Source organism: Nuphar pumila, chromosome 2 (assembly GCF_984573655.1).
Source record: "Nuphar pumila chromosome 2, dmNupPumi1.hap1.1, whole genome shotgun sequence".
In the NCBI taxonomy this organism is placed as follows: domain Eukaryota; kingdom Viridiplantae; phylum Streptophyta; class Magnoliopsida; order Nymphaeales; family Nymphaeaceae; genus Nuphar; species Nuphar pumila.
In genome coordinates, this window is record NC_143250.1 from 71,075,349 (window position 1) to 71,091,377 (window position 16,029).

General features: G+C 37.1%; 1 protein-coding gene across 2 annotated transcripts; it reads left to right on the forward strand.

Annotated features, from left to right (window-relative positions):
* Nucleotides 1-1,016: 1,016 nt before the first annotated feature.
* On the forward strand, nucleotides 1,017-5,616 carry LOC149845733 (ADP-ribosylation factor 2). 2 transcript variants are annotated; one of them, XM_089995958.1, is made up of 6 exons: nucleotides 1,017-1,183; nucleotides 3,131-3,286; nucleotides 4,214-4,284; nucleotides 4,472-4,591; nucleotides 5,029-5,147; nucleotides 5,239-5,616. In XM_089995958.1, the coding sequence occupies exons 2-6, from the start codon at nucleotides 3,139-3,141 to the stop codon at nucleotides 5,324-5,326; spliced, it is 546 nt and encodes a 181-aa protein (XP_089852084.1). In that variant the 5' UTR covers nucleotides 1,017-1,183; nucleotides 3,131-3,138; the 3' UTR covers nucleotides 5,327-5,616. The 2 variants fall into 2 exon arrangements, with proteins under 2 accessions (XP_089852084.1, XP_089852085.1); XM_089995959.1 differs by having other exon boundaries at nucleotides 1,056-1,163.
* Nucleotides 5,617-16,029: the final 10,413 nt, after the last annotated feature.

Genomic DNA, 16,029 nt, shown 5'->3' on the forward strand with positions numbered 1-16,029 from the left:
ACGATATTTTTAGGTAATTTCAACAAAATGAATAAGTAAAACGTAAATAACAAGATAAAATTAATTTCTCTCCTAAAAAAAATAAGATAAAATTAATTTCTCTCCTAAAAAAATAAGATAAAATTAATCTCCAAATTTTTTTATATGAATTTTTATTTTTATTCTTATTTTTTATTTGTAAACTTTCTTTTCTTTCGATGAAATTTTGAGTTCTTAAGAAAAAAAAGTTAAGTTTCTAATTTTTAGTTTTCTACATGTTAAGTTTGTTGAGAATATCCCCATATGGACTCTATTCCCATATAAACATGGATATGGATCAGTCTGCACCAAACCATGTCCAACCCGTTTTTCAGCATGGAACGAACCTGCAACGTCAAACACGCACAGTGAAGAAAAGCAAAAAGAAAAGTAAGAGCATTCTAAGTGGATCTTAATCCGCATGGTTAAGACCCAATCCGATCCATCCGGGTCTTAGAGCGAGGTAAGGTCGCCTGGCTAAAGGGCTGCAAATGGATTGGATATGGTCAGATATCCAATCCAAGTCCGAATGTTGTCTCTGAATTTGGATCTTTAAAGTAAAATCCTAATGTGCATTCGGATTGGATTCAGATACGTTCAGTCGGATTACTTTCATATTCGGGTTGGATTCATATTTTTTCAATCGGATTACATTCAGATTCTGGTGGATATTTTAATTCGGATCTAGAATTGATCTGAATCAAAATCCAATCCATTTGTATTTTTTACATTAAATATCATGTTTTCTTCTATTTTTTCTGGATCGAATATTGTCATTTGTATTTCAGATTTAAATTCAACATTACTTCACCGGATCTAATTCGGATCTGGATTCAGATTCGAATCTAATGTTTGCATTTCGGATTGGATTCAAATATATAATGAGATCCGGATCGAATCCGACCCGTTTGCACCCTACCTGGCGTGTTGGAATCATTTGAAAAATATTGGGCTCGTGGGAACCGACGCTAACAGCGAGACTAACGGCGACCGTCAAACAAGCTGTCATCTGTCAGATCTGTCAGCGAGAGAGAGAGAGAGAGGCCGTCGCCCTCTCCTCCCGCATATATAATTGGCCGTGCACAGAGAGAGAAAGAGAGAGAGAGGTAGAAGCGGACGAAGGGCCGTAGCTTCTCGGGTTCTCGGTACAGCCCTCAGATCCAAGGTCTCTCTTTACGTCTAGGTTTCAAGCGTCCTTATTCGTTGATCTCACTGAGTTTTTGTGCGTTCGGGTTTTTCCTGAATTATTTGGAGATCTTGTTTTTTTTTTCGGTTGTTTTAGGGAAAATTTTCACTTTGGGTATTTTTCTAGAGGCGATCAGACTTTTTTGTGTCCGTCGTGTTTGAAACCCTAGGTTTAGGGTTATCTCTTGGTTTAGAGCGAACTTAGTGGTAGATCTGATTGATTTATTACGGATTTGTGTTTTTTCTGATTGATTTGTTTGGATCTTTGTTTTTTTTGCTTTTGTATTTTTTATTTGGGAAATTTCCGCATGTGTGGATCTTAGTAGAGGAGATCCTGCATTTTTTGCTTGATTTCATGATGTTTTGTGGAGTTGAATTCCAGATCTGATCTGGATCTGGTTGTCGGACGGGTAAGGTGCTTCTTGGTTGAATTTTTGTAAGGAAGAGATATCTGTGGTTGATCTGTTTGGTTTTTGTTAGTATTGTCTGTAGATCTGGTGATTTCTTCTCATGTTTTGGTAGATAGCGTGTGTGAGGAGTTTTAATTTTGAGTTACTGTTGCAGTATTTGGAAATAATTCTATGATTTAGTTTATGGCTTGGCAATGGTTGAAAGCTGTGCCTTGCGTACGTGGCTCACATATATTTTGCTGGCTTTTGGACCTTCCATGGTAATTAATGGGAACTAATTTTATTTCTTTAATATCTGATTAACTCGAACAGGACATGCCTGTTACTGTGAAATTACGTATCTGATCTGAATTTCAGAAAATAGTGAAGCATTTTATTTGGTTTCTGGGAAATTTTGTTGATTTCTTTCTCCTTTTCTATAATAGGGATCATTGAAGAGATGATCATTTATAAGAATGTTCGAATTTTTTTTGGATGGGTGGGGTATTTTATCACTAAAACGGCATATTTTCATGCTTTATTTACTTTCTCATTCGAATTTGTGAACCGAGATTTACAACCTTGCCTTTATACATTTGAGAAAATCATTATAAATCCTATTTCATTTTTCCTATTGTATCTTCTGCTTGAATTATACAGAGACAGCTAGCAACATGTTCTGTCTTCCCTTGCTTTATGTGTTGCACATCAAAATAAAGTTTAAGATGGTTTTCATTGTTTCTATTTACTTTTTTTTTCTTAGATGGAGTATGTTAATGTGACTGCTGTTTTTATATAAAAATCACAAAAATTGCAGGAAGCTTTCTGCTAAAGATGTAAAATAAAACTCCTATGAGAAAATCAAGCCTGTGAGGAAATTGTTTTATGCCATCTTTTCTGATAGGGATTGCGCTTATAACGTTCTTCTCCTTTGATGGGATTGGATTGCTCTCTTCTTTTACATTCTAAGCTTCAAGTGATGAGGTGCATACATGTCTATATCTATACCTACCACAGATCCTCGATAGCCTTACAAAATTGTTTCTTAAATTAGAATAGCCTTACAATATATTTCCAAATAAAACATATGCTAATGGTGAAAAATATTTTGTGGGTGTATTTTTTTGGTTTTAGGGTTTTCTTTTTCTAATACGAATCTACTTCCTTCTGCATCTCTCTTCTGGTGGTGATCATTTTTTTTGTGTTTTCCCCTTTTATTTTTCCTTCTTTGATTGATGAAATTTTTCCAATTTGGATTGTTTTATAAGAACTTATTTTAAATCAGGGAATATTGTCAACGACTTTCACTGTATTTGTTTGATTTAAATGTGTATTTGCCTTACTGTTATTTGTTACATTGGTAATCTTTGTTTTATTTATGATGTAAGTTGGATTGTGTTGCTTAAACTTTTCATTAAACTATGAGGAATGCAGCAACTGATTGAGTGGCTAGAGATGTAGTTTTTCAGACTGGGAAGGAAGTTGTTTCTCAGGTGTATATAACTAAATGTATTACCACTTTTTCCTGCATGCATCAGTAGCAGAGATGGGGCTGACTTTCACCAAGCTTTTCAGTCGCCTTTTTGCAAAGAAAGAGATGCGTATACTAATGGTTGGTCTGGATGCTGCGGGTAAGACCACCATCTTGTACAAGCTGAAGCTTGGAGAGATTGTGACCACCATTCCTACTATCGGTATGTACTTGACATCTGAATTCTCTCTCCCATGCAACACAACCAAAACAAAATCCCAGGAGTGTTATTGCTAGTATTTCTTTTTAAAGTGTAGTTGACAAGTGCCCAGTTTTCAAGTTTTGATGGTAATGGATGAATTCCATATGTGAAATCAAAAGAAAACAAAAGTACACTACACTTTTGTTAGTTCTGCTTTGAAACCTTATGATTGGCATCTACTTTGGAAAGTGACGGTAGCTTGCGCTGATATGGGGCAATATATTAGGCTTTAATGAGCAATGATCTATTTATTTCTGTTAGTTGTTCTGAATGAAATATTTCCTCGATTAACTGCAAATTTATATTTTAAATAGGAATATTATATGAGAATGATGATTTTGAATTTCATGTTGAATCTATCACAAATTAAATCCATTTACATTTGGGGGTTAATGAATGGATTTTGTTGAAATGACTATGGAACCACTTTGCCTTGTATATTGGTAGCAGTAAAAGCCTTGGCCATAAAAAAAGATAGGATTTCCCTTCTTGAACGATCCCAGCCCAGCTCAATCTCGGCTCAAATCCGGCTTGCGTGCAGAGACCTATCACACAATATTAAAGTGTATCCTGAAAGAGTGTATGATAGGAGCCCATTATCTCTTCTCACCTCCAAAATTTGCTCGGTTGCAATTTGTTTTTGGTCCTTTGATATACACTTTAATAATTCATATAGTTCTAAACACCAGGTTTCCAAGTTCATGAAGCCTACATTTGTTTTTGCTGCATTTGTAAACTTCCCAATTTATTACTATATAAATCAATGGCTCATCTTATTAAAACTTGAGTATCATAATGCTTGTTATGGAAGACACAGCCATGACCCTTTATATTGAAAAACATTGGGAGTTTGGGACTCACCTTTGATTATGTTCTCCTGTCTATCAGGATTCAATGTTGAGACTGTAGAATACAAAAACATCAGCTTCACAGTTTGGGACGTCGGTGGTCAGGACAAGGTATAGAAATTCATCGTTAATTTTCTGTTGTGAATCACTCAATCAAGTTTTCATGTTAAAAATTTCTCCATCATGCTCATTCCTGTATGTTCTAGTTTCAGAGCCTGCCATTATTGATATTATGTCATATGCCATAAGGTGGTTTGTTTCTTAACGTTGTCTTTAAGCATCTGAGTTGCTGTTTTAGATTCGACCTCTGTGGAGACACTACTTCCAAAACACGCAAGGCCTCATCTTTGTGGTGGATAGCAATGACCGAGATCGTGTTGTTGAGGCAAGGGATGAGCTGCACCGGATGCTGAATGAGGTTGGACCCTGATATTTTTGTTTGTCAAAGGCCCTTTTTTCCTTTCCTTCCCCAACCTCCCCAAGCACAAACAATCCCCCCCCCCCCCCCCCCCCCACACACACACACACACAATTGGCGGGTGGTAAAAGATGCTGTTGAAAAGGCACATATTAACATGGAAAGAGGTGTCTACTTTTGAATGGAATATATTCCTTTCACTTGCATGCTTTTTACATCTTGAATTATAGAAAGTTTTCAAAGATTATTGTTTTGTTAGTTGACTTGCACGGATGCATCATTTTCACATGCCCCGCAACCCCCCCCCCCCCCCCCCCCCAACAAACACACACACTCAGACATGTAACATAAATTTTCTAGAATAGTTTAGATGTAGATTGGTTCTCGTAGTCTTCTCATGTAAAGCTAGTACTTAGAAGCTTATTGTCTCGAAACAGGATGAGTTGAGAGATGCAGTGCTACTTGTTTTTGCTAACAAGCAAGATCTTCCAAATGCAATGAATGCTGCTGAGATAACCGATAAGCTTGGCCTTCACTCTCTCCGCCAACGCCACTGGTCTCTCTCTCTCTCTCTCTCTCTCTCTCTCTCTCTCTCTCTCCATGTACCTTCTGTCCTCTAACAAACAGGTTTTTTTGTATCACTTCAGGTATATCCAGAGCACTTGTGCAACTTCGGGTGAGGGGCTTTACGAGGGCTTGGACTGGCTCTCCAATAACATTGCCAATAAGGCCTGACCATTGGCGGCAGTGTAAGCATCTTCCCAGCAAACCCGCCGTCTATTTTTCTGCACTTCATGGACTCGTCTGTTTCTCATCCTCTTTTGCAGGCGTAATACCCTTGCTGTCTGCAACGGTCATTATGGCTTTTTGAGTTAGAAAATATTACTGTATTTGGGGTCTTTGCCTGGCATTGTTTGTTTGTCAGAGTAGTTCCATGTCCTTGGTGTATTCTGGTTTAATTACAGACAGTTGTAATTGGTTTCTTTCTGATATTCAACCCAGAATAATTTGGAGGGTATTCTTTATTTGTGTTTGTTTCTGGTATCTTGTATTGCCTTATGTTTGCTGTATGGCTTCATTCTCCATCATTTCCTCTGGATGATTCGAGTTGTTTTCTGTCGTTTGTCGTAAAAGAGAGGGAAAAGTAAGATTCCGAGAGTGATGCTCCAAATTTTTCAGGAGAATTAAAATCAGAGGTCACCGTATCAGTCAAGCTAGCTTTATTGATCATGGAATATATTAATTGATCACCCTTCTTGCTAGCATTCGTCATCTGTGCAGATGGTGGCAATGATTCCCGATCATGCCATGTGACACCGTTTGACTCGAAATCAATTATGTGTCGGTGATTGAGGCCTGTTATTCTACGATTTTCTTGAGTTTAATAATTATGTCAGAGATGTTCATTGATGCTGCCAGTCGATGGCCAAGAAAGTGAAAAATCTCAAATGGAATGAAAGAAGAGGTCCGTGCGGGTCTAGGACTACCGACCAAAGTGGTTATTATCTAGCTGTTCTTTTTACAACTGCTTTAACCTATGTTCTCGATGGGGAGTGCAGCAATAGCTGTATTTTAAACTTCTATCCAGGTTTACAGAACTTTTATCGGGTTCTTTTAAATGTTTTTCTCAAATCTGATCATACAGATTTTTAGCTGTTTGGTTTTATTGGGATGGACTCTTAGATCGTTCAATTCCGATGCATGGGTAAAAGTCTTGAAAATCGATAATCTAACCATTTACATTTTTTAATAAAATTCAAGTATCATTTTCTTATATAAAGTCTAACTTTTGTCTTAATAACGTCGATGTGCAAACATTTTTTTTAAAGTCATGCTGGCGTGAGACATACCTACCAGCTATTATTCAACGTACCACTAGGGTTTGAACCTGCAACGTCCCACTTACAAGGAGACGTTCACTGACAGCTCCTACCAACCACGCGGAACCCCCGTTGGTATATGCAATCATTTATTTTGTTTATTCTTTTAAATGTAAACGGGCGAAAGCCTTGCACATGCATAATGTTTTACCAATGACAAGTGTTCGTTGTGTGAACAAACCGTGCTGGATTTTGTCATGCAGGCACTACTTTGCTCATTTAGCCTTAATTCCCTTCTACTTTCAACAATCTGGTATTTGGCAGGTCGTGATCATTTTTCTTTTTCTTTTTTTATGCTGATGAGGAACCCTCATTGAGATCCAGTCACCTAATGGACCCGCCCTCCTGTTGGGACACTCAAACCCTAAGGGAGCTCATCAGTTAAAGGCAGCGCACAATCAGTGGGAGTCAAACTTAGGACGAAAGGATCAGGCACCACTAAGGCGAGTCTCATGTTGTAACGTTGTAACGTTGTAGTTTATCTTCTAAAAGGAGCAGGCCGCCGTAACGTTGTAGTTTATCTTCTAAAAGGAAAACTCTTTTAAGAGCCAATCTTTTATGCCTAATTTCAAAAGTGGGTCTCACTTTTCTGAAGTCCTTGATGCAGTCCACGGGTTTCTTGAAAACTGCAAGTAGAGACCTCAGGTTTTAACGCTCATCAACTCCTGATCTTTTTAGTTTTTAATATTACCCTTTGAAACTGAAAAATACTTATTTACCACCATAGATAAGGGAAGGATAAGTCTTTTTCATCATATGTTTATGAAGGGTATCATTGTCACTAGATTTAATTTAACTTAGATATAACCTGTGTGACGCCCCCAAAATCTAGGGGATTGTTTTTATAAAAATATTAAACCTTTAAAAAAACACAGCAAAAGTTCCTCCGAGTATTTTGGAAAACAGTACCTGAAGCGTAAGCCTCAGAGGCGAGGCGCACGCTCAAGGTACTGAGGCGTTGCTGTGATGCGCTTAAAGTAAATATAAAAAGTTTCTAACCCAAATCTGGGATTTCTGGGTTAGAAGCAGCCATGTTCACCATAATAATGATGAAATGTTTCACTAGTGCGAGGCGTTGAGTGTGATGCCATATATTTTTACGATATTTTAGATAATACCACGGATACTTGAGAGTCTCATGTTGTGAGAGGCGTACGCCTCTCACTTCGCCTCATCGCATTTAACAACCTTGAATCAAACCATTCAAAACACTTACAATGCACATTCAAAACTCATTTAATTTATTTCATAAATAAAATTCAGAGTTACAAAAACAACCAAATTTATACAATCCAACCCAATCCATCCCAAAAATCCGTCCTCATAATGCGGTAATCCTTTGCCTACACACATAGATTTGAAAAAGTAAAAAAAAAGAAAGAGTATGACATCATGTCCCTACATAATTCCACAAACCCTTACTAGGTCTTTAGAATATCAAACACATTATTATAAAATCACAATAAGTTACGTATTTACTTACGTAACCATGAATGATCCTACAATAATTCAAAACTCAATACATATAATTTTATGCATATGCCACAACACACAATTCATGTATACCTGTATACATAATCTACTCAAACTCTACACATTTGTTACATGTACATCAAAATACACAATGCACGCCTACACCATTACGTGCACTTACTTTTACTTACAATCATTCAAGCATATAATTATGCATATATCTCATTCAAACATGCATTTGTACAATTATTAAATTGAATCATGCAACTATAATAATGTTTGTATTGAATTCAACATACATTTATGCATAAATAGAATTCGAACATGCAATCATGACCTAACTTATGCATGGCCATATTTTTTTTACCTTTTAATTACATTATTTTTGTTTTACATGCTATGCTTGCAAACAATTGACATAATAATATTTGCATTTAATTTGGCATACATTTATACTCATATTGAATTCAATATACATTTATGCATAAATAAAATTGAAACATGCAATCATGACTAAACTTATGTGTGACCATATTGTTTTTACCTTTTAATTACATTGCTTTTGTTTTACATGCTATGCTTGCAAACAATTGACATTAAATTTTATCATGTTAGATTAGGGCACCACTTCTAGCAAGCTCTGAACACTCAAAGAAAGTATTCGTTCAAACAATTTGTATTTTTCATATTTTAACCACAATGACTATAAGACACGTTATCATATCATCCCTCGAACTGAAAAATCATAGCGCACTACTATAAGCATATAACCAGAGCGAAAAGTCTCCTTAGACCATCGTGGTTGAAAAAGGGTTCAAATTTGACCCTCATTGCCAGAATGATTAACAACTACGTTCGCAATTTCTCACAGGGTCGGTGCAACACAGACTTATATTTGACCCACTTAATCGACCTCAAATAGTACGAGTCAATGTCACCCCATCCTTCAAGTGTGACTAAAAAATACAACTTTTCTTATCTTTCGAGAATATTTTTTCAATGCATCACATTTAACAAGTAAACACGCATGCTAGTCACAATAAAATCAACATTTGTACTCGGGTTAATACCTATAATTATCATGTTATTTAATCATGCTCCATATAACATTGCCAAAATTGAAATTAAAACTCGACTACATAATTTTAACACTGAATGAACTCATTGGGTCAATACCCATCAAATCATTATATTTAATCATGCATATCACAATTCAGACATATTTATTATATGTACAAGTTTTAAAATACGAATAGCGAACCTCATATTCGTAATAAATCATTTAGATCAATACCCAGCACTTTCAAAAGTATACATTGCACAATATAACATGAATCACAAGATCTTCGCATTCAAAACAATAATTTGGGTTAATATCCAACACAATCATATCTTTCAAGCATACTATACTTATATGATACACCATTTGTCATATTCTCAAATGTATCTCACAAATCAAAGTTTCACATGTGAAATCCATCGTAAGGATCAATACTCATTACGTTCATGAAATTCCAACATACATTGCATACATCACAATACATTTGTTATTCTCACATTTTTCAAACATGAATGGTGAATCTTCGTCTTCAAAAAAATTATTTGGGGTCGAGACACCTTAATTTCATAACACTTAGACAAAATTTGTAAATATAACATTCACCCATTTCTGCACAACTTGTCCTAAGCAGATACCTTCTAATGCATGCAAATAGTCCTATGCAATTAAATTTTAATGTATGCATCATACATTCCGTCATATTTCATACATCATCTCACACAATATATACAATTGTTTAATTTCATTTCATCCATCCTTGTTCTAGCATTCCTAAGCACTTAGCTTCTAATGCATGCAAACAACTATATATAATTAAAATTTATAATGCATGTATCATAGATTTTATTTCAAAATCCAACAAATCATTCATGAATTAAAACATGCACACATATGGCAATAACATATGTATGCCTCACATCATACATTCATTTACATGTATATAATATTGTATATGTATCCATCGTATTCATATAATCATACATATGCATAATTTCATACGTACTCATAACAATGGATGAAACATTTGTATGTGTGCTATGGAAGCGTAAGTACCCATCACATCAATCCTTTGTACGTATACTCTATTTGTATATGTATGCATCATCACAAATAATCACACATGTCATTCTTTTATACACGCATATCACAAAACATAATTCATAATCTACGTATGAACCATAGTTGTAATATACGCATCAATTTGTACATATGTTATATAATATACATACAAGCCACAATCAAAAGTACACCCGTATGTTGCTCTTAAATACACACATACCACATACACACATCATAATATTAAATGTGTACCTCGTGAGCATATATACTTTGTCGGCATATGTTCACACAACATACACTTAAAGTCCACCCATTACCTATAACTAATTTAACAATATATCAATTTTATTGTTTATTTTTAAAGTTCAACATGCAAAACAAAGCATTTTAATTCCATTCGGGATTACTCAGTTCTACAATTGTAATTTATATCAATGTCCATCATTTTTCAACTCCAGTTAGTTCAACAATTTATTCTTAACATGTTCAAACCCAAAAAATTGTTCTCAGGTTTTGAATGCATCTACAGAAAGCTAATTAGAAACAGGATGAATGTAGGGATATTATACCCCAAGTCCCGATAAGGATTAGAGAATTATACCTACAACCATAGGCTGAGCTGTGTGTGTGGGGGGGGGGGGGCAGTTAATTTTTTTTTTAAAGCCCAGCTCTGACTGCAGCAAATAGTTTGATTTGTCCATATTAAATAGATTTTTATTAATAAATGTAGCCATTTTTTATTTTATCTCAAAAAAAATTTTAGGGGGCGCTGCCCCCAACCCCAGACTATCACACCATTTTTTTTTTCTACACCCCTGTTTGCCAACCCCCCCCCCCCCCCCCTCACATGAATCCTAGCTACGCCCCTGCCTACAATGTATACCAAAATTCTTTGCTCCAGTCGAACGATGGTGGATCACGGCTGACACTGATGGTAGCCCAATGCGTCTGAAAGAGAGATGCGAATAATAATTAATAATAAATTAATAAATATCCCCAGGTTGTAATGGCACTAGCCGAATGTGACGCCCACCTAACGATTCCAAAGCAGGTTATATGTCCCCCCCCCCGAACAGGGCCGGTACTGAGATCTCATGTTCGGGGGTTCCAAATAGCGCCACGTATAAGATGCAGACCAGCATGTATCCCCACGTGTGTTCGCATCATATTGCATCGTAATTTGGTGCCGCAGCAAAGACTTAAGTACCCTTTACCGCCATTCGCTTCCTCTTCCTCGAACGGACATAAATGCCCTCCTTCTAGAAAACTGAATCGTCGGTTCGTGAAAAGGATAAAACTGCCCTCCATCATTATCGCGCCAAAACGTTCCACAAAGTTTGTGTATGTAGCAAGCCTTATGTTGTAGGATTTAAATAGTTCAAAACAATTCATTCTCGCTCTAAGCAGAAAACTCTACCGGAGCATACTCTGCTTTCATCTGTTGTCGTCGGAGCATCATTTCCTTTGTTTCAGAGCATCGGTTTCCGTCTTACGTGCAGTCGCAGCATCGTTGTCACCTTCTGTTGCGTATTAGTTGTTACTGTTGCTTACTCTATAGTTGGAATATCCAAAATCTCATCGTTTCGGTGAGTTTCGTGTAAGGTTTCTTTGTTTAATCTGAAGATTGCTTCTTATACAACAATTTGTAAGTTTGATAAATCTTACAACGATGTATACTTATGAACCCAAATATTCCGACGATTTCTAATCATAATGATCGTGTAATGTGTTATGCAGGTTTGCAATGTCTGCGCCTCATCAGATTAGAGATACCCCGTTGTTCTATGGGTTGTCTATTAGAGAAGTGATCCGCCAGTCCCATCTATCTAAGGTTTTTGAAAGATACCAAAATATACTTAAAATTGAGAATGATGAAGACAAGGAAAAAGCCTTGGAATCGTATTATGCAGAGGATTATCCATCAGATATCGAGGCTGCGGACTAAAGGAAGAACTCTGAAGAATGAAAGATGCAGAACAAGGATGACGAAGAGAAGGCAAAGCAAAGAAATATTAATGAGAATATAAATAGAAGGCGGAGGATTAACGCAGAGCAGATGGAAATGAAGAAGAAGAATGTGGTGGAGTGGGAAAGGTATTTTAGCAATATAGTGGAGGAGACTAAGGCGGAATGTCAGAGAAGAGACTTGGAGCGTAGAGCAATGCGAAACAAGGCAAGGCTATTGAAGGAGGCGGAGGAGAGGTGAAGGCAAATGAATAAGGAAGAGGAAGAGAAGGAACAGAATATTCCTCAGTATGAGGAAGAAAAGGAAAGGCGAAGGAGGAAGAAGGAGTTTGAGGAAGCTAAGGAAATACAAAGGCAAGAGAAGGAGAATTAGGAGAAAAATGAGAAAGAAAGGAAGAAGAAGCAGGAGGAGGCGAAAAAGGAGAGAGAAAGGAAGCAGAAGGAGAAAAAGAAACGGAAGAGAGAAAGGAAGCAGAAGGAAGAGGAGACGAAAACGGAAAGAGAAAGGAAGCAGAAAGAGGAGGAGAAATGGGAGAGAGAAAGGAAGCAGAAGGAGGCGAAAAGGAAGAGAGAAAGGAGGCAGAAGGAGGAGGAGAAAAATGAGAGAGAAAGGAAGGAGGAGGAGGCGAAAAAGGAGAGAGAAAGGATGCAGAAGGAGGAGAAAAGGGAGAGAGAAAGAAAGCAGAAGGAGGAGGAGAAAAGAGAGAGAGAGAGAGAAAGGAAGCAGAAGGAGGAGGAGAAAAAGGAGAGAGAAAGGAAGGAGAAGGAGGAGGAGAAACGGGAGAGAGAAAGGAAGTAGAAGGAGCAGGCGAAAAAGGAGAGAGAAAGGAAGCAGAAGGAGGAGGAGAAATGGGAGAGAGAAAGGAAGGAGAAGGAGGATGAGAAAAGGAAGGATAGAGAAAGGATGGAGAAGGTGGGCGAGAAAAGGAAGGCCAGAGAAAGGCCGACGATGGTGGAGCCGGTAGAGATGGAGATTGAAAGGCAGTTGGAGACTGTGGACCCATCAAAAAGTCCCAGGTTGGAGAGAGAACAGGAGAAAATAGCGACCAAGGTAAATATATCTGTCCTGTCTGTGAAGATTTAATAATATGTTTAGAGATTTTGGTATAACGATTACTATGTTACATATTAATATGTATAGCGATTACTGTGATAGTTTGTGTGTAACCAATATTATTTATAGCGATTAGTATAATACTATTTATAAGTACAAATGGAACTAATTTATAATTGGTAGGAATAATATGTTATTTTGTGTTACAGGGAGGTCACAGAAGAAGTAGAGCACCAGGTGAAAAGCTCAAAGGTCGGTGTCAATGGCTTGTAATTCTGTCGTGGTATGGTCAGTTGAGTGCATATCAGAAGGACCGATTACGAAATATGCACTTCGGTGGCTTTTTGGACCAACAATATTTTGAAACTTGCTGGAATACCATGACCCACCTGGTAAATAAGTGAAATGATAAGACGAACACATTCTAGTTTGATTCTTTTGAGATCACCATGACTTTAGAAGATGTGGCGAGGATCACTGGTCTTAAGTGCGATGACAATGTTGTCCTATTACAACATTCAAACTATAACACAAGGGAAAAATGCACGGCCCTTTTAGGAATGTCGATGGACGAATGAAGTCAATGTATTTCTGGTGAAATCAATTCCACATCAATGAAAGTGTCATTTTTTCGTAATAAATGGGGAGGCCACTTCGCTACTTGTGCATATGAAATAGCTGACCAAGAGTTGCGCGACTTCCTTCTATATTTTTTTGGTCTTACATTATTTTTCGATTGTTCTAGTTCGAGAATAAGTTCCATATGATTGCAGTACCTGGCAGACTTAGACGAAGTCGACAACTATGCCTGGGGTGCCGCTATGCTCGCACACTTGTACAATCAACTCCACTGTGCGAGTAATGGTACGAAAATAGTTGGGGGATTTTGGCCATTTGTTCAGGTATTTGTTGATTACATACTTAGTAATTATAGACAAATCTCATTGCAGGTTATGGTGTTACTAATAATATTATTTTTGTTAGGCCTGGGCGTTGAAACATATTATCTCATTGCGTCCACGTTGTGGCCCTCCGATTTGTGGTTTTTCAAAGATCGATCGCTGGGCTAGAATAAACGTCACAGTTCATAATGCTAAGTTCATTTTAGATGGGCTGCAACTAAATGAGGTAAGTGTTCTAAAATTGTTTACAATCACGTCAGCATTTACCATTGAGTATTATAAATCGTTGTAATGTTTAGCATTCTTAAGTATCCATTGCTGCAGGATTGTCTTCCGCAGTACATATCGTTGTTGTTATATCATGCGGAAATAAATTATAATATATTTGTCATTCGTTATTAAAAAAAATTACCAATATACAGGTTTTGTGGAGACCTTATGGAGATGGGGAGGACGATGATCAAGACGTTGTTGCGGAGGCTGCTAGATTGTTTGACCGCGATTTGTGGTTGTTTTGCAATTTTGAAGTCGAGTTGCAGCAAGGTAATCGAGTTCTCCTACAATCTGGCTTGGGGCAGTCTATCCCAAATAAGCCTTTGGAAGTGAGAAGGAAGATGAATAGTGGTAGGGGCATGAACGTGAATTGGCGCAATTGCTACAGGGATGAATTATTAAATTGGAACTCAGGTGGTTTCTCTGCCGTATCGTATGATCATGAAGGACGACAATTTGATCACTTCTATTTCGAAAGGTATTGGAAACCAATGCGGCGAAATCGGAAGATTGAGAAAATTGTGAACTCATGCCTCCCAACTGCCCCTTCTTATGTTGCAGCCCAGCCTCTACAACCAAAACGTTGTCTATCTCTGGTTACTACGACTAGTCCCTCAGTAATAAATCGCGAGGAAGAGCGAACACATGCTTCAAAAGAGAACATTGTCTCTGCCGCAAGGTTCAAACTTATGGAGAGGGAGAATAAGAAATTAATGACAGAAGTAAGCACTATGGGGATTCAATTAAACTCAGTGGTAGAGATGATAACTGGTTTTCTTAATAAGATGTGCGCAACCAAGAGGCCACGCAGGATAGACAGTCCACTAATAAAAAGTGAGAGACAAGTCTATGATATTTCATCTGATTTGTCAAGTGCCTCAGAATAAATCCTAGATTTTCATTTTTATCACGCTAGGTTTTTGTTGTAATTGTATAATGAATTGTCGTAACGTGACATTCTTTTATTGTTTAATTCTTTATTATTACATCCTTTCGTCTGTGGATCTCGGTAATAAATAAACTTTAATCGAAAATAGATATTTGTTCAGAAATCGTGGCATTGCCTAACCTCTTTGGCATCGCTAAGATAGAGCATTTCTATTTAGCAATCGTTGTATTTGTCTCTGCCTCGAAAGAATAGCATAAAAAGGATTGGTGATGTAAGCCGTGAACAATAATTTAACGAGTTCTGACGGCGTAAATGATAACAATCAATAGTGATAAGAAAAGGTTGATGCTCCAAAATCTATACGATACGGTTTCCGATCAACAATTGTTCATTTGGCAGAGACACCTTCAATGCAAACCGCGATAATGAATGTTTGTTGTTAAAAAACCGATAAGGAAAGTATGTTGCACGAATATATTGATGTATCCATATACGATAATCAATAGAATAATCGTGAAAGAGTATTCATACCTGGAAAACGGGTTTGTTCGTATCGTGTCAATCTCCCACTGAACGATTGTTATAATGCGACCGACAAACCACAATTTTTTAATTATTTAAAACTCAATCATTTAATTTGTGGGGTGTTTCCGAAAAGGTCGGCATGTGAAAGGATGCATTTTTAAATATTTAAAACGCAAAGGGTAGCGTGTGGAAAGACATATTTTTAAATACTTCAAACGCAATCATTTAATTTGCCGGCGGTTATCGAAAAAGGACGGCATGCGAAAAGACGTATTTTTATTCATTTAAAACGCAATCATTTAATTAGCGGACTGTTTTCGAAAAAGGGCGGCACGTTAAAGGACTTTACCTTTGTATT

What these genes read in the sequence shown, in the direction of transcription:
- LOC149845733 (XM_089995958.1), top strand. Translation starts at nt 3,139, where the DNA reads ATGGGGCTGACTTTCACCAAGCTTTTCAGTCGCCTTTTTGCAAAGAAA. An exon ending in ACGTCGGTGGTCAGGACAAG is followed by an intron (nt 4,285 to 4,471) that starts GTATAGAAATTC and finishes TTGCTGTTTTAG; the next exon opens with ATTCGACCTCTGTGGAGACA. An exon ending in TGCACCGGATGCTGAATGAG is followed by an intron (nt 4,592 to 5,028) that starts GTTGGACCCTGA and finishes GTCTCGAAACAG; the next exon opens with GATGAGTTGAGAGATGCAGT.